The 22508-nt window shown below is 35.0% G+C and overlaps 1 protein-coding gene across 3 annotated transcripts in view; it reads left to right on the top strand.

Moving 5' to 3' along the window:
* Window positions 1–22508, top strand: part of LOC145278009 (inositol 1,4,5-trisphosphate-gated calcium channel ITPR3-like) — a 704464-nt gene that overhangs the window by 515315 nt on the left and 166641 nt on the right. For all 3 annotated transcript variants that reach the window (XM_080130185.1, XM_080130184.1, XM_080130186.1), the window contains 7 exons: window positions 1567–1653; window positions 6838–6942; window positions 8690–8761; window positions 13078–13207; window positions 15115–15253; window positions 19909–20073; window positions 20885–21041. In XM_080130185.1, the coding sequence (XP_079986311.1) occupies window positions 1567–1653; window positions 6838–6942; window positions 8690–8761; window positions 13078–13207; window positions 15115–15253; window positions 19909–20073; window positions 20885–21041 (855 nt within the window). The remainder of the gene's footprint in view (window positions 1–1566; window positions 1654–6837; window positions 6943–8689; window positions 8762–13077; window positions 13208–15114; window positions 15254–19908; window positions 20074–20884; window positions 21042–22508) is intronic.

The raw sequence follows: 22508 nt of genomic DNA, 5'->3' as shown, positions 1-22508 counted from the left end.
AAGTGTCCTTTTATATACTTTTTTTCAGACTTTACATATCTTCATATGGTTTAATCATATTGATAACATGAACTAAAAACCAATATTTTGTCAAAACGTGCTCAACACCTGCATAGAGCTTTTATGAATAAGATATGTACATTATGAAAAGTCTTCGCTTTTACAATTGCATATTCTTAAGACTTATACCCGGTCATGGTTGACTGAACGAGAGCATACTACCCCCGTAGATTAAATAATAGAGTCCTAAGTAATTCGCAATTGTATTCCGCAAGGACCCGTGGCGTAGTGGATAAAGTATTTAGTAAAATTCCGTTGTGAGTTATATTCTTCTTGAGATTGAAGGTACAATCGTCAGTGCAAGCGAAACTCATAATACATTGCGAATTAGTTAAGACTGGTTGACGGAACGAGAGCATTAGTCATGGCTAACGAAACGAGAATTACTAACACCGTGGATTGAATAAAGTGCTCCGTTCGAAATTCCGTGCAGATTTTTGAGTTCGATAGAAGGGTTTTCTGAGTTCGACAAGATATACCTTTTTTTCTTTTTTTTTCTTTTTTTTTTTTGTAATTTCATTTTTATCTCAAACAAAACACAGTGCCACTTTGATGTAGGGGGCTACTATCGGGGCCATAAGTTGCAGGAAATGTAGGGAGTTGAAGAGCAAGATGTCTGTTCGCATTACACTTGAACCTCTGTATGTCAGTACAGTTGGGAAAACAGGAACTCGGAAGGGAGTTCCAAAGTCTAGCCGTTCTGGAGAAGATGTTATTAGAGTAGAAAGCCTTGTTTTACTCACCTTCATCCCAAACAAGGCATATTGCCACTTGAACGTAACGGGCTACTTCTTGGATCATGCTTAAGAAAGATTAAGATGTTAGTTTACGTTGCATTTGAACTTTTGCAGATCTATACAGGAAGCAGTAAGCAAGAAGAGAAGTCCAAAGTCTAGCTGTTCTAGGGAAGAAGCTATTTGAGTATTGAGTATTTGATATTTAGCGACCTCAACACTGAAAGGGTGTGATTTTGTTGCAAAACGGGTTTGTCGGGGATACGTACGTCGAGGGAGCACAAGCGAAACGAGTTCATCAGAGCATATTCCATTAAAATACTTGTAAAACAGGCACAGGGATGCAAAATTGCGGTGATGGGGCAGGGGTTGGAGCCTAGTTGACAAGATGGGGCCTATTAGATTGAAGACTCTTTTTTAGACCCTTTCCAGAAGGGAGAGACTAGTGGTAGAGGCACCAGCCCAGATGTGGCAACAATACTCCATACATGGGCGAATAGTGGCCTTAGAAAGGTACAGGATACTCTCAGGTGTTAGCAGTTGGCTAGCACCATAGAGGGAGCCTACCTTCCTTTTACCTGAAGAAGGTCGGAGGTTACGTCGACCGAAACATTGTTAAAATGACACTCAAGAGGAAAACAGTAATCTGAAGACACCAAACAATACGAATAATCAATCCTCATCTTAAAAATTTAGAAACATTTTTCTTTCGTCTTCAAAAATAAATGAAATGTTTTATTTTGTTTATTTCATGTTTTGCTTTATTTTCAAGGTCTTCTTCACGAATTACTACATGGGGGACAAGAATCTCTACCCCTATGAAATAAGGCATACGGACAATGTCGCCAATGGTTTGTTGGTAAGTAAGGGCATATACATTTTGTTTTGTATCAGGATTTGGGTTCCTTGAGCTTTTCAGGGACAAAGCATGATAAGTGGTTATCGCTTGATGGTTGGAGAACTGCGTGGTCAGAGAAAAACGGAAGTTTATCGTGCATCTCGACGAGATCATAAGTTCATACCCTTAACTCAATAGCATCGAAACATCTAGCAAATGGAATCAAACATGACTTTGAAGCAGGGTTCGAATCCCTAGAAAGCGAACAGAAAATAACCACTCATCTCGGAATTAAACTTCAACGAGGAAACCATAGAAAAACAAGTTAACAAATAAAAAACAAAGATCCAGCACAATTTTAATTCGCAGCATAAAAGAAAATCGCCCAAATACCATGATTGAAAAAGATAATGAAACACACACATATTTGTTGCATAAAAAATATGTTTATTTTACAAAATTGCAAACAATTTTAGATGACCATACGAAATTTTTTAAAATTGAAAAAATCAATCAATTCAAGACACAGCTTGGCAAACAAATTACTAATAATGCGGTAAATGATAACCACAAACTCACCAGAATTGGGGATTACAAACTCGGGTAGTCAATTAAATGTTCAATGAATTAATAACTTCGTATTTACCGAGGCATTACAACATAAACTCCACCCTTGTATGTTTAATATATATATATATGATGATTGCAACGTCTTGTCAGACGAGTGCCACTCCCTCAGACATTTAAAATCCATGAGCCCAAATGCCTGAGGGAGTATCTATACACAGATGATGTTACAGAGTCATAGCTTTGTACGACAGCTAAGTCTCTCTCTCTCGGTTCAAAATGTTGAGATCCAGCAACAAGCAAGAGCAAGATAGCCAGCAACAAATTAAACTGCAGACCAGCTTAATGTGGGTACTGGTCTCCCGCTTTATGGTTTTTTAAATCAGAGATTTGCTTCTCCTAGAAAGGCTGCCTTCACCACGGCTTACGGGAGCCCTCTCCACCCCAATACACATATACACACACACACACAAATATACACGGTGCTAGTTGGCCGTTGACCCAGAAAAAGAGTTCATTCGCCCTTTGGAAGGTCTTGTTTTTAATCCTTCAGGGAGACTAGCCGCCCTCCTCACCAAACAAGTCTGGTGGGGGAACCAGTTTAGTCGCCGGTGACCCGACCATGAGGCAGGTAGCACTGGGTTACATGGTACCAGTAGCACATGACATGACCTGATATATATATATATATATATTGTCCATATATATTAAACCCACCATGATAGATATGCTATACGTCTTCCTGCATATTATTTAATAAAAGCTATACTCCTCCTATATCAGAGAGATCAATTTAATTCCTCCAAACAGCGTCAATATTTGTTTCGCTCCTAATGTAACTATCGCTAGATGTCGCATCCCTATCATGTTACCTAGCATCTCTATTTCTCTCTTCTTCTGATAAGAAGCATTCGGCTTCGAAATACCATGATATAAAGAATCCCCACTTACCCTACAACCCTAATTGATGCATACTCTTATTATATATTTTCTTTCTTTATTGATTTCTATATAAGCTCCAAAACAATTTGTTGAGTTTTGCATTATCTCGATAAGACTTCTCTTAGTCTTATTTTCTTCCTTTAACTCCCCGTATTACGACCCGTTTTATTGACGAAACAAACTGCTTTGTTAATAATTTGACACGCCTCAAATATCGTGGATTCAGCTATTACGATGGCAAGTTGTTTACATTGCGCAGAACAGTACGAAAATTTCACAGTATGCACAGCTTAGCATTGGCCAACGTTTCCGAAATTTTTGATGCGAAACTACTGGTAAGTTTCTGAAACTAGTAGAAAAATGTTATCTAATTAATAATTTGACACGCAGTGTGTGTATATATATATATATATATATATATATATATAGAGAGAGAGAGAGAGAGAGAGTGACCCAAAAAACGGGCCCCAACTCTAATTAGGCCCCGTTTCTTAATGTTTTGTCTGAATGAAATGAAACTTTGGTCATAACTAGTTTATTATATTCAAAAAATCACATCAAAGCACAAGGGTCTTAGCCTTTTTTTTCTCCGTTCTACAACATATGTTCTAGATGGCCTCCATTTAGCTTTTATATATATATATATATATATATATATACTAGACTACCCGTGACCTGTTGGGTCAGTATGTTATATTAGCTATGGAATTAATGTTATGAGCGTGACACTTGTGACGTAAAAAAATAGTTTTTTGTGACATAACAGAAACATTTCTATGAAAGTATATTAAAATGAAAAAGAATATACACAGATTTCTATGTTTCGTTCTGTTTATAATTGGTTATTTAAAAAAAACTTACAATTATTTAATCATTAGTGGTTTGCCATAATTATAGGTAAATGTGCATTGAACAGATACCATAATACTTAAAGTTAAATTCAAATTTTGATAAATCTTTTAACTTAAACGCTAAAAAAAACAATTGGGACGCTGAAAACGTGCATAGTAAAACAATACGTTTTATTGTCGCGTTGATTATTTATTTGTAACGCAAATTTAAAAAAACATATTTTCAGGGTTATTTATGTTGGTAGTGTAGAAGAAAACGTATGAGTGTTTTTTGAAGAAAGGTGTATTAAAAATGGAGAATAAATATTTTAAAAAAGCAAGGTGGTGGGTAAATCGCGGTTGTAAAATGCTCTTATGGTTATCAACTGGTTAAGTATGTTCATTTGTAAGAAAATTGCGTGTAATTAACTTAAACGTAATACGGAAATGAACGATGCAAAAAAATGCAGAAAGTATTAACAATTGTTTATTTGGAAAATTTAAATGCGAAAGAAAAAACAATTCGGACGCTGAAAACATACACAGTAAAACAATACGTTTTATTGTCGCGTTGATTATTTGTTTATGTACGCATGTGCAACCGGAAGTCGTAAACTGGATGTTGGGTTACAACACCCGTTACAGGTCATTTGAATTTTACAATTATGTGGATATATAGTGTTGAGACAGTTAATCGGAATCCGGAATCGGAAGGTCGGAACATTTTGTGGTATTCGAATCGGTATCAGAATCGGCAAAAATGTATGCCTATGTTCCGATGCCAAAAATGATTCTTTCATTTTTAAGACTACTTTTGGTTTTGTTTCAGACTTAATTTTCGTATTGCTCATATTAATGAGAAAATGATAAACAGTTATTGATTTTTAACTGCTAATGAAACTAAAATCTATAGAACACACGACATAAGTATATGCACGCATTCCTTGTGTTTTTACTGTAATCCAATTTTTTCAAAAAAGAAACTTTAATGTTTTAGCGATTTTAAAGGAACCGAAAATAGAATTGGTAACTGTATCTAAATGGGAAATTTAAAATTGAATTGTAATCCATAATATAAATCTCACCTGTCTGTTTTCATGTATGTATGTATGCATGTATGTATGTATGTATGTATGTCTTCCTAAAACTTTTCTCAGTGGCATCGGACCGGGTCGAAACCGGCATCGTCTGTAAGGGCGATGTCTTGGTCGAATAATATGTGAAAATTAGAAAAGACGCGATTATTGTTCGCGATGAGGGAGGGTAGCAAAAAATCGTTCCTTCATGACAATTAAGCCAAACACGCATGATCAAAAAACATTCTTTCTTGAATTAGTTTAAATATTTAAAAAAAAAAAAACGACGTGACTTCTCTCACGCGATCATAGACCAGAGGTTATAGTCGCAGCGTCGTTATCTTAAGGTTGCACGTTCGAGCCGAGATATCAGATATATTTTTTTCGATTTTTAAAGTTTTAATATTGAAACAGGGTTATTTATGCCATTTCTTTTTTGTTCGCGTATTTTTTATTTTTCATCATGTCCGATTTTAAAAAAGTTATAATATTTAAACAGCGTTATTACGTTCGCTTATTCTTTATTTTTCATTTTGTTTTGATTTAAACCCCCCCCACACACACACACCTAACCACATGCGGACAACGCCGGATACCTCCGCTAGTCTATTATATAAATCTCACCCGTCTGTTTAAATGTATAGATGTATGTATGTTCGTATGTATTCCTAAAACTATCGACAGAAGCGACGGATTTTCACGAGATTGGTATTCTTTTGAAGAGCGACCCTTCAGACGACAAATATTGAAAAGTTGGCCAAAAACATTAATTCGTTCACCCTCGACTGGGAAGTTTTCTACAATGAGGGTCGCTTTTTTCGCTGGCATTTTTTGCATGTCATTCATTCATTAAACGACGTCGCATAAAAGGCGTTTTGGGGGGGTTGTTTTTTTTTGTTTTTTTTTTTGCTCAACCAACACCCTTACACACACCTCCACTTTCCTTTCTTTTCCGCTTTCGCGTCATTGGTTCGATCATGCCTGCCTATTACAACTTTTTTTTTCAATACACACCGCCAAATACCCGGGCAACGCCGGCCACCCAGGTTAGTCTTCTATAATATAAATCTCACCTGTCTGTTTAAATGTATGTATGTATGTTTGTTTATATGTCTGCCTAAAACATTCGACAGAGACGACGGATATTCATGAGATCAGTATCGTTTTGAAGTTCGACCCTTCGGGCGACAAATATCGAAAAATGGGCTAAAAACATTCATTCCTTTACCCTCAACTGGGCCCTTTTCTACAGGGCGGGGTCGCTTTTCGCTGATAGCCTTAATTAAAACCATCACCACTTCCGATTCGGCGATGGGTGCAACGGCAAAGACGTCACGTTTTTTTTGTTGTTTTGTTTTCTTTTTCTTTTTCTTTTTTTTTCACGTTCCTTTCCTCATTCACGATACGGGTTCGAACCTGCCTGCCTACTAATACTTTATTTATTTATTTATTTATTTATTTGCTCAACACACACCTCCAAACATCCGGGCATATTTGTTATTCCATGTATACATGCATAAAAGTTATAAAATAATTTTACAAATTTTCAGTTCAACAGTGTTCAGTGCTTGAGTAGAGCTTAGTAGTAAGATATGAAAACATATTTATGGAAATTAAGCTTTACATCCGTAGGTAATCATGAGGCTAATTGCATTTTGCTTGGCAATTCTCTACGAGTATTAAACACTGATGTACCTGCATAAATATATTTCATACCTTATTGTCTATATTTGTGTGTGTTCAGATTATCTCATAATTGTTTTTGTTTGTTTTGTTTTTTTACCCACCAGGCATTTTGTGATATCATTGGACCAATGCTCGTTAATCCCATCCACATGAAAACCATGGTTTCATGTTTGAGTGCAGTGGTTAGTGCTTCCAATATTTCAAAAACGGTAAGTTGTCTTCACTCGCATTTCTATTCATTCTTTATATTCCAACACGTGTATGACATTTATAAACCACGTTACTTATATGTCTATCTATATATCTATAAAAGTAAAATTGTCTGTCTGTCTGTGTATGTGTGTATATTTCCCTACCAAACTACTCTGTCAATTTTTTTGTCTAGAGACTCGAGATTTGACATAAGGGGTATTGAGATTTGGGAAAATCTTTTTAATCGTTTTTCGGCCAGAAATTTGGTTGTCAGGGGGTCAAAGTCCCACGATTTGACCTTTGAAAACTCTACTAAACTCCTCCACCAATTTTGGGTTTAAACACTTGAAATTTTAGATCTAGGTTACTTGGACATGGATAAAACTTTTTAATTTGATTTGAGCCAAAAACAATAAATGTTAAGGTGTCAAAATTATGGTCAAAGTTAAAACAAAACATTTGTCCTCTGCGGTCTCTACTAAATTACTCAGCCAATTTTTAGTCTGAACATATGAAATTTTACATAAAGTTTATTCAAATATAGGGCAAGCTGATTTTGGCCGAAAATTTGTCTGACAAGGGGTCCAAGTTCAAAAGATTTTACCCTTTCGGTCTCTAGCAAACTATTCAGCAAATTTTGGGTCTAAACATTTGAAATTATACGTAAAGGGTATTCAGACATGCAGCAAGCTTTTTAATCAGTTTTGGGGAGAAAGTTATGAACAGTATATAGGCCCGAACTGAGCCGCTAGTTATAAATAGAATACAATCTCTTTTTCCGACTTAGACTTGATGGTTGAATGGGGTTAAATTTGTGCTCATTTTTTGTATTATACACTAATTCGTACTAATCCCTATAAATTACTAACTGTGCATCGAACAGATGTTATAATATTTAGTCCGCTGTGTTTTATCATGGAAAAGGTCCATACAAAATTTCAGCCAGATCGTTTCAGTAGTTCCCAAGAAAAAGTGGAACGGACAGAAAGACAAAAATAATGAGAGAAATATAGTAGGAATAAGAGTACCGGTTAGTTTGTCCATTTGTCATGCACATACTGAATGACCTTACCTTAAGAATAAACGTTGTGCTGTGATATTTGTTTCTGTTTTAATATCCTAAAGTAGAGTCTATATAAGAATTATCTTTATTGAGTTTTCTGATGTTGTATTAATGATTTAACTAGCATAACCTGTGGAAATTCCACGGGTGTTGAAATTTTTTTTAAATAAAATGAATAAAAACATAAAATAAAGCAAATAATGACGAATTTAAAACAATTTTTAGTAAATTCTTCTTTAACCTTTTAAATCTAAAAAAAATTAAATTTTAAAACATTTACATTTTTTCAATGAAATCCAATACAAAACACATTGTTTGTTTGTTTGTTTTCTGAATAGTTTTTTATATAAGTTATAAAGGAACAGATATCAATTCACTTGCACATTTTTTGAATTTTAAAAAGAATTTATAATCAAAAAAATTTAGTCTCCTCTTAACATGACTTTTTTTTTAATTATAAAGCAAAATGGCCAAATTTAAAACCGTAAACAGGTAGCCATGTTTTTTTTTTGTTGTTTTTTTTAACTTTTTGGAGAGGAAATGGTTTTAATGATTTTAACCGATAAAGAGCGACAATAAAGGGAGGTAATTCGTTTCTCATTAATTAATGTTTGCGATGATGTTTTTGTTTTTTGTGACATCGAACATCGGACAAGTGAATTAATATTTAAATAACATTTATTTTTATTTTTACTTTGCAGCTTCTGATTGGCGTCTTGGAGAAGTTTACAACAGAAATCAAATTTGACGGCATCAAATGTGCTGTACGAAAGGTAAAATTAATCTGATGCATCATAAAACTAACGAAAATTCCGATTAAAACACCAATCAATTAATTAAGTCGGAAATTATTCACGGATTCTCCTGACTCGTTCTTAACAACAATCTAGGTTAGACCTTGCTGTCGACGGCTCCTTCGTGTAACGTTTTAAAGTTTCTAAAACTTCTCTTTTCGTGGTTATTTGCGTTGACTTCACTTTTCTTGTGTTCATTAGTTCCTTAGTTACGCGGGGCGTGCAATAAGTAATGCCTCTGACCCACTTCAAGTTGTCTGATCTAGCTGAAATTTTGCATGTCCAATGATTTATATCTTTACGGGTTATGTGGCAAATTACAGCTCTGAACTAATTGTGGTTGCTGTTTTACAGGTGTTTGAACTGGGTCAGGTGTGAAATGGAGCCTGTTGAATGTCGAGCAGTGATTCGGTTTTTGTATTTGAAAGGACGCACACCACGGGAGACTTTTGATGAAATTAAAGAAACTTATGGTGATAATGCCCCATCATATGACCTTGTAAAACGCTGGCATCGTGAATTCAAACATGGCCGGAAGTCTGTGGAAACAGCTCCCAGACCTGGTCGCCCCCCCCCTTCTGCCATTAATGAGGCATCTGTCCGTCAAGTTGAGGCGACCATTTTGGAAGATCGGCGCATTACTATTCGCCAAATAGCCCAAGTTGTCAAGATTAGTACAAGACGGAGTAGTGATGAAAGATGAAAGGGTAACACAATTACAGGAGCCTATTATGCTCCACTTTTGAGGAAATTAAGGGAAGCTATCAAAATCAAGAGGCGGGGAAGATCAGCAAAGGTTCCCTCCTCCTGCAGGACAACGCTCCGGTCCACAACTCGCATGTCGCCAGATCAGAAGCACAGGCGTATGGTTATGAAATCCTCCCCCATCCTCCCTACTCCCCTGACTTTGCACTCTCTGGCTTTCACCTCTTCCCAGACATGAAGTTTCTTTTTTAAGGAAAGCGTTTCCCAGATGATGCAGCCTTGATTTCTGAAGTCACGTCGTGGTTGGAAGACCAACCTGGGGTTCTACAAAAACGGTCTCCAGAGCTGCATCAAACGATGGAAGAAATGCAAAACTCTGGGTGGTTCCTATGTAGAAAAAGACTAATAACTGTGCCAAGTTTCGTTGCTCTATTGCTATGGAAAGTGGGTCAGCGGCATTACTTATTGCACGCCCCTCATATCTACTTCTTTATTTAATCGCCAAGCAACCAGTTCAAATATCTCTGACACTTATACTGCATGAATTACGTCACTATCTTCCCTCTTCAGCTTCTTCTTCAATGCTTTGGTTGCAGTTTCGTCAAATGAATTCTCTTCATCTTCATCTTCCTCATCAGCATGACCGTGATTCGTGAACTTGGCAAATACAACTTTTTGTACAGAAAATAAAACTAAGTTTTATTTTTATTTTTTAGAGAAATAGTTCAAAATGAAAGAGGGACTAGTATTAGTATTTCTACCTACAAGCACTCTAAATAATTTCCCCTTTCTCCTTTTCTGTGTATTTAAAGGTAAACAGATTTTCCCTGGGCAATATTTCTCCCTCACAACTACCTGTCTGTTAAACACAATAACGCGAGACTCATTCCTAACACAGTGTTTCCCAAACTCCAGGATACCATAAAGACCCCGAGCAGGGCAAATGTTTTTTCAGGGAGCACTAACAAAATAATTTTTAAAATAAATATGAAAAATATTAATGTCAAATTTTAACACTAACTAATGATAACGTTTACAAATATTTTTTGGTTTTAATTAATAAAAAAGGTGTTTTATTTTTTGTTAATCTTTTCTTTTTTTTTCGTGAACTATCCTTATGCACTATATCTCTTTTCATATGTATTTAAATCATATCTATTCTAAAATAAAATTTTAATGTTTGCAGCCATTTAATTTTTCTATATGAAGCATTAGGTTCTCTTTAAGACAGGTCTTTCGGAGCCCCTAAGCAACACTCCCGGAGCTCTAGGGCTCCGTAGAGTCAACTTTGGGAAACCCTTCCTTAGCTAACTATAACTCAAGTTTAATATAAATTCTATCAAGTTTCAACTATCGTTACCAATTATCACGGTGTTGTCTCACTGTCCACCTAAACTCTTGTCCTTGAATGGCCCTTGGGCTTTGATAAGCGCATGACTCATTAAAACATAAGAAAAACAAAACAATGAGATTTTTATGCTTCTGACTTTTTTTTAAATGAGGATTATTCGCGTTATTCAAATTACTGTTCTCAGTTTGTGTCTTATTCGCACAATGTTTCGGTCGATTTAACCCCCAACCTTCTCCAGATATGTTTTATCAAACATGGGAAATGTTTCTATCAAACTCGAGAATCTGCAACGAATTTTAGATGGAATCATATATTTCAGTTGTAAGTAACATTCTTTTGAAGGTTGAAGGTTCAATTCTAAGTGTAGATTATACAAAAAATACAATTACGAATTTCTTAAAACTTCTACTAGTTCATGGCTGGCGAAAAAAAATTATTCTCCTACTACTGTAGATTAAAGAAAAGGTTCTTTGGTTCGTGATAAGTGTTGACTCATCAGTAAAACAAAAAGGTCAGCGTAGTATTTCGAACAACAAGACACTTGGGCGATAATTTAGTCAGAAAGTAAGAGAACCAAATGCTTTATATGGAAAAATTAAATGGCTGTAAACATTTAATTTTTGTTTTTAAGTAAGACACTTTATCAAATCTCCATTACTAACGATTACTACGATTGATTACTGTAAACGCAATAACCCTTATCCCCGAGTGACTTCCGGGCCTTGATAAGTGGTTACTACCATGTAAAAAAAAATTACTGACGATGTCTCGAAACCATGTGAAAAAAGATAAATGAAAAAATGGATTATTAAAGTGCAATTCGTATAAATCTGTGTTAAAATAGTTGTTTTGCTTTTTGTAAACAAAATGGAATCCCTTCCAAAAAAAAATGTAAAGTAAAAAAAATCTGGAATGAATGAGACAAGAAGCAAAAAAAGATAATAAATGTGGTTATTAGGTCAAATAGAGACAATTAATATTCAAAAAGTATAAATGATATGTTTAAAATAGGATTGAGTGAGGCCCCGTGTTTTGACAAGCTTCTGGGTTTGACCTTTACTCCTGATCTGAAATGGAACACGTACATCAAGTCTGTTGCCAAGGTCGCTGGAAAGATGGTGGGATCCTTCTACTGCTCCAGAAGATATCTCACTACTGATGCAATTCTCTATCTATATAAAAGCCAAGTACGTCCAAGGATGGAATACTGTTGCCATATCTGGGCAGGAGCTGCCAAAAACAGCCTATCATGCCTTGACAGAGTACAAAATAGACTTCGTGGCTTAGTGAGGTATGCCCTTTTCTCTACCCTGCAACCCCTCTCCCACAGAACAGACGTTGCGAGCCTATCCTTGTTTTATCGTTATTTTCATGGCAGGTGCTCGTCTGAACTCCAATCCCTGGTCCCCCCTCGCCAATCTTTCACAAAAAACACCCGTCTAGCTGAATCCACTGTGAAAAATTTCCCCCACTCTATATCTGTGCCTAAATCAAAACGCGAATTCCATGAACAAAGCTTCTTTCTTAGAACTGCACGCCTGTGGAACTCTGTTCCGTCTGCCTGCTTCCCTCTGGACTACAACTTGGATGTCTTCAAGTCTAATGTTAACAAATTCCTAATGAACCGCCCCCTTAAGTAAACACTCCATCAAATCTCCACACTAACGTAATGTACTTGCAATAACCCTTATCCCTGAGTGGCTTCCGGGCCTTGATAAGTGGTGATCACTGTGTAAAAAAAAAAAAAAAAAAGGATAGACCGAAATAACAGAGACCAAGTAGGGAAAACTCGGAACAAGAAAGAAAGAGCGACAAGAGGGGGCAGCTAGTTAAAGAGACATAGACAAGGTGTAGCAGTTACTCCACTAATGCGTGAATGCACCAATAGCATAATTTTGTTACTGCGGCTTTCATGGATAAACAAGAAGGAAAAATTTTGCTTTTTATAACCAACAGCAAAGTTGCGCACATTTTCTTTATTTTGAATCGTGTACGAGCTATCAAGTCAACGAAGTAGTTTAATCATAAACTACAATAATGACTATACTAGAGAAAGTACTATAGGCAGCCTTTAAAAACTTGATTATCACCTTTCAATCGTATTTCTAACCTTTATTATTTCTATCGTCATATATCGCTATAAATCAATCTTTTTCAATGTGTATAGTTCAAAAGCTTAACATTAAATTAAATTTATCCAAAATGGCTCCATATTCTTTCATACTTTTATTCTTTACAGGGAAACATGGAATACTATGCAGCCGAAATTGAACTGAACGCCAAGTTCCACACATTTGCCAAGAACTGCAGTATTGTATACTGCGGCCATAACACTGTCGCAGCACAACTTAAATACAAAAGTAAAAATGGTAATTATTTTCAAAAGTTTCATTCATATGAAAGCAATAAGGAATCTTCTCAATAACAAAACATTTTGTGACCAACAGTATTTTTTTCAATCTTTTTCACAACACATATTGGCACTGGGGCGTATTTGTGATCGTGTCTAACAGGGGACTGCGAGGATTTGAGCAGTGAGATGTCTGTTGACATTACATTTAAAATTCTGAAAATTTGTATAGTTAGGAAAGCAGGAAACAGAGATGAAATTCCTAAGTCTATCAGTCCGAGGGAAGAAACTATTAACGTAAATGGCTTTCTCAACAATGAAGAAGTGGGAGTTTGTTGCTTGTCGGGTTAGTCGAGAGTATATGTAAAAATAGTGATTGGTGATTAATCTGCTGTCGCTAACGTAAAAGATTCCAATTTTACCAATTTTAAAATGGATTGTTCTAAAATTATTTATTGATTTAAAAAATATTTAGATAAAAATATTTAGATAGTTATTTTACGGTAAGAAAGCAAAACCTATATAGAAGTCACTGAGTTTACGTACCCGGGCAGCAACATAGGTTTCACGGAGAGATATCGAAATTCGCATCTCAAAAGCATGGTCTGCATTGGATAAACTGCAGTGAGTATGAACTTTAAGGCTAACTGACAAGCGGAAAAGGCATTCTTTAGAGCAGTGGCGAGTCTGCCCTTGTTTACGATGCCTAGACACTCGCTGAAAGATTGGAAAGAAAGCTAGATGGCACATACACCCGTAGGCTACGAACAGCATTAAATATATCTTTGCAAGATGATCCCACGAAGCAGCAACTTTATGGCAACCTACCTGCTATATCTATTATAATCAGGAAACGACGTCTACAATTTGCCGGTCGCTGCCAGAGGCGCAAGCAAGATCGAATGAGAAATGTATTGTTCTGGACTCTACAGTATGGGCGTACGAGCATAGAACGAACTAGATCCATGTACATCCAGCAAACTTCACATGATGCCAACTATGATACTGGAGGTCTGAGAAAGATGATGTAAAACAAGGAAATCTGGAGAGAGAGTCACATTGGTTCGGATAAGGAACATGACCAGATAGATATAGGTATATTGTTTAAAAAAAAAACAATATAAGTGGTATGATTTTTAAGAAAGAAGAAAAAAGGGCGCTTATGTATTTTTGGTATCGCGCTATTTTTAAATAGTTTTTTTCAGGTTAAATTCAAATTTCACAATATCTTCTTTTTATTAAATTGTTAAGTAGAAGCACAGAATAGTTACAAAACACCTTCCCCCATGTTAAGAATGGCTTTTTAAATAATAACGTTATTATTTCAGCGCGGTACCAAAAATACTTAAGTACCGAAAAAAGCAATCTATTTAAAGAATATTTAGTCGACAATGTACAATTATTTTTACGAAAACAAATCATTTTTCTGGCAGAAATTTAATATTTTAGGAATAATAGTAGTATTTTTGTTTCTGAATTTTTAGATAAGGATTGATTTTTCGTATTATTTGGATTTTTCGGACTAGTGTTCTCATCTTGATCCGTAGCATTGTGGATAAAGTACTTGGTAAAATTCAGTTCTAAGTTCGAGGTTCGATCCTCGGTGCTGACGACACCTAAAATACAATTGCGAAATCACTAGCACTTTTATCTAGTCATGGCTTACGGAACAAGAACATGCTACCTATTAACAGTAAATTATAAAGACCGATATAAAAACCGCCAAAGAATTTCCAGTGAAAAAAAAAAAACACGAATTATGTTATTTGAAAATTTTTATTTTAAACTTTTTTTATTAAAATTATGCAGTTATTGTGTGTGTGTGTTTTTTTTATCTTTATGAATTATTTTCATTTCTATTTAATATATTAAATTTAAATTTGTTTGAATTAATCTGGCTTTATTTCATTTTTTTTTTTTTTTTAGAATATACGGTGATGGGAAGTCACGAAGAATTACCTCTTGGTGAAGAATTTCAAAGTTTTGTCCGCTGTTTCCTAGTTCCCGGAGAAAAAAACGCGGTATTACGATATGCCCCCTGCAAGAAACTGGTAAACCTCCTCGCGTAAGATATTGCCAAGTTTTATTCATTATTCCAGTTGAAAAAAATGTACACATAAATATGCTTATATGCATATAAAATATTGATATTGTTTTTATATAGATTTTTAAAAAAAAACGTATGACGTTTCTGAATTTTTTAGATGAGGATTGGTTATTTGTATTATTTGGATTCATTGGACTACTGTTCTCATCCTGAGTGTGATTTTCACAACGTTTCGGTCGATGTAATCTCCGACCTTCTTCAAGTGTATCTTGTCGAACTCAGGAATGTGTCTGTCGAACTTGGGAATTTGAACGAAATTTCGGACGAAACCCTTTATTTACTCCACGGGGTAGCATGGTCTTGTTCCGTCAGCCATGACTGAATAGAGGTCCTAAGTATTTCGCTACCTCATGAAGTAAATAAATGTTTTTTTTTTTTGGAAATTCCGAGCGAGTTCGACAAGATACACCTAAAAAAGGCTGGAGGTTACATCGACCGACACGTTGTGAAAATCATATTCAAGATGAGAACAGTATAGTTGTCCGATGAATCCAAAATACATGATTAAAAAGTAAATTTCAATAAGTTCCTACAGAAAACAAAATGCAAGTTATGGCTTTTGAAGAAAACTGGACTCTAAAACTTTTTGGTTTTTCTTTCTCATTAATATTTTTTGGAGTTCATATATATATGTTTCTACTTTTCGTAAAGTCGATTTTCTCTATCGCTTTAAACACTTTTCCACACACGAAACTATTCTTTATTCCTATAATTTTACTATCAGACCATGTATGGAGTATTGTTGTCATATTTGGGTTGGTGAATCACTGTTTTATTTGAGACATCTTGATGAGGTGCAGAAATGTATCCGTAATTTGTTGACCTCCATTATTTCTTCTATGCAACCTTTCTTTCACAGACGTGATGTTACTAGTCTTATTTTTCTATACATACTATTATAGCATGTCATAATGTGTTCTTCAAGAGTATTTGGTTTATTCCCTGCTTCCTTTGTTCAAGCTCATTTGACTCGTTAGTCTAGTGGTCTCCATCAATTCGTTGGTGTCTGATACCTCATTGTAATACAGGGTGGAACGATAAAATTGTCGCCCTACAGAAAATAACACTAAAGCTTTATTTTTAAACTTTCATTGAAAAAAAATCAATTCAATGATTATGTAGCCACCTTTAGCCTCAATCACCGCCTCAATACGGGTCCAGAACTGGGATCATGCCTTTTCCACAAGTGCTGGCGGGAGTTGATTTTTAAGCAGAATTTGAAGATGTGAAGTGGCATAATGTGACCCTCATTTGAAACTACACAGAAGACCATAACCGTAGACGGAAACTTCATTGAGCTGTTCCCTCAACCATTGAACCGTCCGGATGTGCATTTTGAGGGCGCTGGCAATGGTCCTATTAGCATAACTTGGATCTTAGAGAGCATGAGCTATACAGCGGCGCATCTCCTATCTCGCTTGTTGAACATTGTCACTTTCAGACATGATAGAAGGCTCCCCTCACTCTTAAGATTTGTACACAACTGTCCAACTAATAAATGACCTGCAACAAAAAAAGAAGACTGGTTTTAATCAAATGGAAATGGAATCACGTCGTTTTTTCCTAAGGCGACAATTTTATCATTCCACCCTGTACAGCTTCGTATTGAAGTAGGTTTTTCTCAAGAACTGTTGTCTTATGAAACTCTCTTCTTGCTGCCTGTTTTCCTCTTATCTATAGTACTGGTCTTTTTAAGACTAATGTCAATAGACATCACCTGTCTTTGCAATAGGCATCTTTCGTTCTAAGTAGTTCTCTACATCATATGGCTGTACACCTCGTTTGGGGCGATTTCATTAAAACTGGATTTGGAGTTGCCTCGATTTATAGCTCGGTAGATATCCTGGAACATTTAAGTGGTTTCTCTGGATTCTTTCTGGCAAATCAATCAATCGTCCATTCAATGTTTCACATGAATTGCGCAGTATAAGGACGAAGGCTCTTGACGTTGCAACAGAGATAGACTGAAAAATTAAACGATCAGTTATTGAGTTGTATTATTTTTTTGTTGTTGTTTTTTTTCTGGTTTCGGTGTATTCTGCTTCGGTGTCAGGATTGACAGTAAATTCCACAATTCTAGACGGCATGAAAAGGTTTGAACATGTGGCGTCCTATATCAGTGACTTTCCGGTTCTAAAATCAAAGAGTGTTGGTTAGGTGGCCATTACCTCTCTCTAATCTGACTGACTCGAGATTTTTTTTATTCATATTCACATATTCTCACTAAGATATAAGAGGCTACAGAGAATTAGGGACCATGCATACAGGAACACTCTAAGGAGGGAGTTGAGCAGAAAGATGTCTGTTCACATTACATTTAAGCTCCTGCGTGTTAGTACATTTGAGGAAGTAGAAAACAGGGAAGGAATTCCAAAATCGAACAGATCGAGAGAAAAAGTTATTAGAGTGAATGTCTCTTCGACATCGGGGGACCTTTGTGTTGGGGGGTGTGATTTTACTTCTTGTCGGGTAGTCGGGTTCGATGGAGTTCGTCAGAGCAGATTCTATTAAAGTACTTGTAAAACAAACACAGAGATACATTACAGCAATGAAAACGGGGTGGAAGCTTGTTTGAAGGTGCAGACTATTAGGTTTGAAATTCTTTGAAAGTATCTCTCCAATAGAGAGAGACTAGTGGTAAATGCTATAGCTGGCTCAAATATGACAACATTTCATACATGAGTGAATGGATAGCATATTCTCAATTGGGAGTATTTTTCTATCCCGTTAGAGGGAGCAAACCTTCATTGCAGCAATGTCTTCTATAACCCGGCAGAAATGAAACCTCATATTTAAATTTAGAACGAAGGCAGATTTTTATGTCTTTCTATTTGCCGCGATGTGCTTTCTGGTTGGGTATGCATGTAAACAAAACCAGACTATCAGCATATTTCATCAAATAAAATATTCAGAAATTTATTAATTTTGAGTAGTAAAAATTCGTATTAAGCCCCCCCCCCTTCTTGAATTGAGCACTATTGCATATGAAATATCCAAATATGTGGCAATTACATTTCATGATTGGGTGAATGGTAGCTTCTGATAACGGTAGCTTCTGAAAATGAACAATTCTTCGTAAAAACAAACAAAGCATACTTTGATGGTTGACAGTATTTAAATAAATGGTGAGATTTTGCTTACTCATGCCTGAAGACCCAAAAGTTTGAATTACTGATTATTAATTACACCGGAAGCACTTGCCGGTCTAGCCACATTAAACTGCTTTGATATAGCGAAATAATCCGTCTATAGATGAATATATATATATATATATATATATATATATATATATATATATATTGTTTTTAAAATATAATTATCCGCTGACACGTGTTTCGTCGTTTACGATTCATCAGAGTGGCTGAATCATAATTATATTTTAAAAACAATATATATACCGCTCCCCATGTGAGGGTACCAAATTGGTTAAAGGGAAAATTATTCCCAAATCGCATTTAGGTAAAAATGCACTTTCGTAAATAATTGAATTCATTCAAAACGTATCGCAAAAACAAAAACAAATAACACACACACACACACACACACACATATATATATATATATATATATATATATATATATATATATATATATATATATATATATATATATATATATGGAGGTGGGAGGGCTTTAAACTATTCTATAATTTCACCTTACAATACTGTAAAAACAAAAAATAATAAACAAAAGATTTTGCCAATTATCGGCTGCTATGATTCTATTAACTACGCTTTTCGGCACTTTCAGGCGGTTTATATAACTTGCCTTGAATATGTCGACGATAACACAGTCAGTATTCTGCATAAGTACCTGGTCTTCTTTGATCTTCCCATAATTATCATCATATCGTAAGAATCCGAAGATTCTATTGTTGGCATTGGTTTCTCAAATATTTTTATAGTCAGAATTCTTTCTAAAAAGACATTGAGTATTTACGGGAGGGACCACAAGACGATTGTCAACATACTAAGTGAAAATGATTTTTGTGGATTCGAACTTAGAACACGCAGGTCTTCAGTCCGTGTCGTTAACCACTAGATAATCATAACCTCATATCTTCTCGAATTTAAATCGGTTAGTTTTACAGTTTGTATTTCTTCTTTTTTCTACTCATTTACAGAAGCAGAACACCTAAAGAAAAAGTAAATTGATAAAAAAGTATACAATAACTAATTAATAAAAATAGGGGAAAAATAAGAATTTGAAAAGGTAATAAAGTATATATTATAAAAAAGGTCTACAGTTATGATTTTTTTAGATGAGTGTTCAATGTTTATAGTACTTGTATTGATCGGACTATTGTTCTCATCTTGAGTGTTGTTTGTGCAACGATTCGGTCGATATAGCCTTCGACCTTCGTCAGGTATATTGGTCGCCATTTTGGAAAAGAATATACTGCTGATCTCTATGCTCGGTCTGCTCAGTAGTTTTCCTTCTTTTTTTCCAAGATGGCGGTCAACATGCCTGATGAAGATCGAAGGCTATGCCGACTAAAACGTTACACAAATAACACTTAAGCTGAGAACAATAGTGCGAGCAAAGCAAGTAATACAAAAAAAGTCTAGTTTCATTATCAGCAATATTAATCAGATGTTTTGTTTGCATTACAGCATTTCTGGAAAACTGCAAAACCTCACATCGTCTTTAACAACGTACAAGCCGAGTGACGATCTGGATATAAAATGTCTGCAAATCCTTCGAGCTTTGGTTCTAAATGAAGAACGAAAATTACCTGAAAATTGGGAATCTCGGACCAATTCGCCGAAAATAAAAAAGTAGGTATCTATTTATCTCGCACCGCGGGGAGATATGGCATGAGGTCAGAAGGTGGGAACAACTGAGCCAGCACCAGTAAAGGAAGACCACTCTGGTTCTGCAAAATATGCTTGCGTACCCCGTCGTAATCAAAATAATAAATACTGAAAATGCCATTAAGATTCGATGATTCTCACATTTTTCTTGATTTTGTTTCAATCGGGAATATTATTTTTTTTTTAGTAAATAAAAAATAAATAAGTGTTTCTCTATCCCAGGGTTTCCCAAAATTCATCGAGCCCTTTAGCAGGGCAAAGGATTTCACGGAGTATTAACAAGATAATTTCTAACATAAATATAAAGAACATTCAAAGTTTAACACTAACTAATGATAATGTTTACAACTATTTTTTTGTTGTTTTTGATTAATCAAAAATTGTTACATTTTTTTGTTCATTTTTTTTTTCTATTTCATGAACTATCCTTATGTATCATATCTCTTTCCAGTAAAATAAATAAATAAATAAATAAATAAAAAATTAAATGTCTGCAGCCATTTAATTTTTCCATATAAAACATTTGGTTCTCTTTAAGGACTGGCTTTTGTGATCCCTCAGCCTCACTCGCGGAGCCCCAGGTCTCCATAGAGCCCACTTTGGAAAACCTTGCTCTATTCTATTGTTATCTCCAATAAAGGTGCTCGACTGAGCTCCAATGTTTGTTCCCCCTTGTAACGAACTCACAGCGAGAACTCATCCTACAACAATTGACAAAAACTTTCTATAACTATAGAGCAGATAAAGACTAACAACGTCTTATTTATCTTTGCAGGTTGACGGATAATATTCGAGATACGCAGAATGGCATTAATTCTTACAGCGCCATTATCACCGCTTTGCCTCTCACGGCTCGCAGGAACGAGGACGTGACAAAAGAAGTGCTGGCATTCATAGTCATCATGTTATTCAATGCGAATCGAAACGTTCAAGTAAGCACATACTTTCTAATAATTTAACTAAATTAACACTATTTCTATTATGCTATTTAAAAAACAATGACTCGCCACTCGCATGGTTTGTCCGCCATTTTAATTCTAAAAAAATACACAAGCGCAAACTGTTTCGCCTTATATACATAAACAGAAACATCGGTAATGAATATATATATATATATATATATATATATATATATATATATATATAATTATAAAACTCAAATGACCTTGTAACGAGTAAATGTAACCCACTTTCCGGTTTACGACATCCGGTTGCGCATGCGCGCATAAACATTAACTCATAACAACGTAAACAAATGAGCAAAAATCGCTTCTTTTGCAAATTTTGACCTGCGCACTGAAATATTAACGTTATTATTTCGAAATTATTATTTAACATGGGAAGAGTGGGGTTTTTTTTTGCAAATATTCTTTATTACAACTATACAGTCGCTATTTTCTTACAACTAAACAACTTTAACCCGTTGACAAACATAAGAACGATTGTAGTAAAGTCAAAACTACTACTACTACTACTACTATTCTCTATCCGTCTCTTTTCCTTCCTTCCTTCCTTCTTTATTTATTTTTTGTTTACATTTCTAGATACAAAATAGTTGCGTGAGAACGGTGAATTTGTTGACACATTTACTAATCTGTTTCAATATTAGTTTTTTTTTTATTTTATTTATTTAGGTTTTATTTTTTTTGCTTCAGGTTTTATTAATTATTGTTTTTTAATTTTTTAGATTTTAAGTTTCTATAACTTGGTTGAAGGATTCCAAAATGGGTTTTTCATTCTTATATTTCTCATCGGTAGGTTCATGTGCGTTTTTGCTGCTAAATGACTTTCGTCGACGTTCGATTTGTAGGAAAATCATGTTTAATATTCGATTTTTGAACGATTATTCGGAAAAATAGGTAACTTTACACGAATTGGGAGGATTTTTTTCATATTTGAGTGATCCGTCCGTGATTTTTCATTTTAATATACTTTCATATAAATGTTTCTGCTATGTCAAAAAAAACTATTTTCTTTACGTCACAAGTATCACGCTCATACAGGAATTCCGTAGCTAATATAACATACTGACCCAACGGGTCACGGGTAGTCTAGTTCAACATGAACCATGTAAGATGCCCAAAATGGTGTTTTTATAAGTTTTTCAAGGTAAACATCTGAGATTACTTGACTAAACATGCAGCAATAACATAATTTTGCACATTTTGTTAGTTGCAATACGAAACAATCTTGCAATGGATACCTTTTGAAAAGTAATAACTAACTGAAAACCTTAATATTTGGAACTTGGAGAATTCTTATACTACACTATATATGCTCTGAAACCCAATAAAGAGATATTCATTAAGTTTGGACTTTTTTTCAAAATTTACATTAAAAAAAAAGGTCGTTTCCATTATAAAAAAAAACTTTATTTCTGGGAATGACTTTTTAATCTA

The sequence above is a fragment of the Euprymna scolopes genome, chromosome 6 (genome assembly GCF_053919585.1).
Source record: "Euprymna scolopes isolate OS-2025 chromosome 6, ASM5391958v1, whole genome shotgun sequence".
Lineage (NCBI taxonomy): Eukaryota > Metazoa > Mollusca > Cephalopoda > Sepiida > Sepiolidae > Euprymna > Euprymna scolopes.
This window is presented reverse-complemented; position numbering and strand designations above follow the sequence as displayed.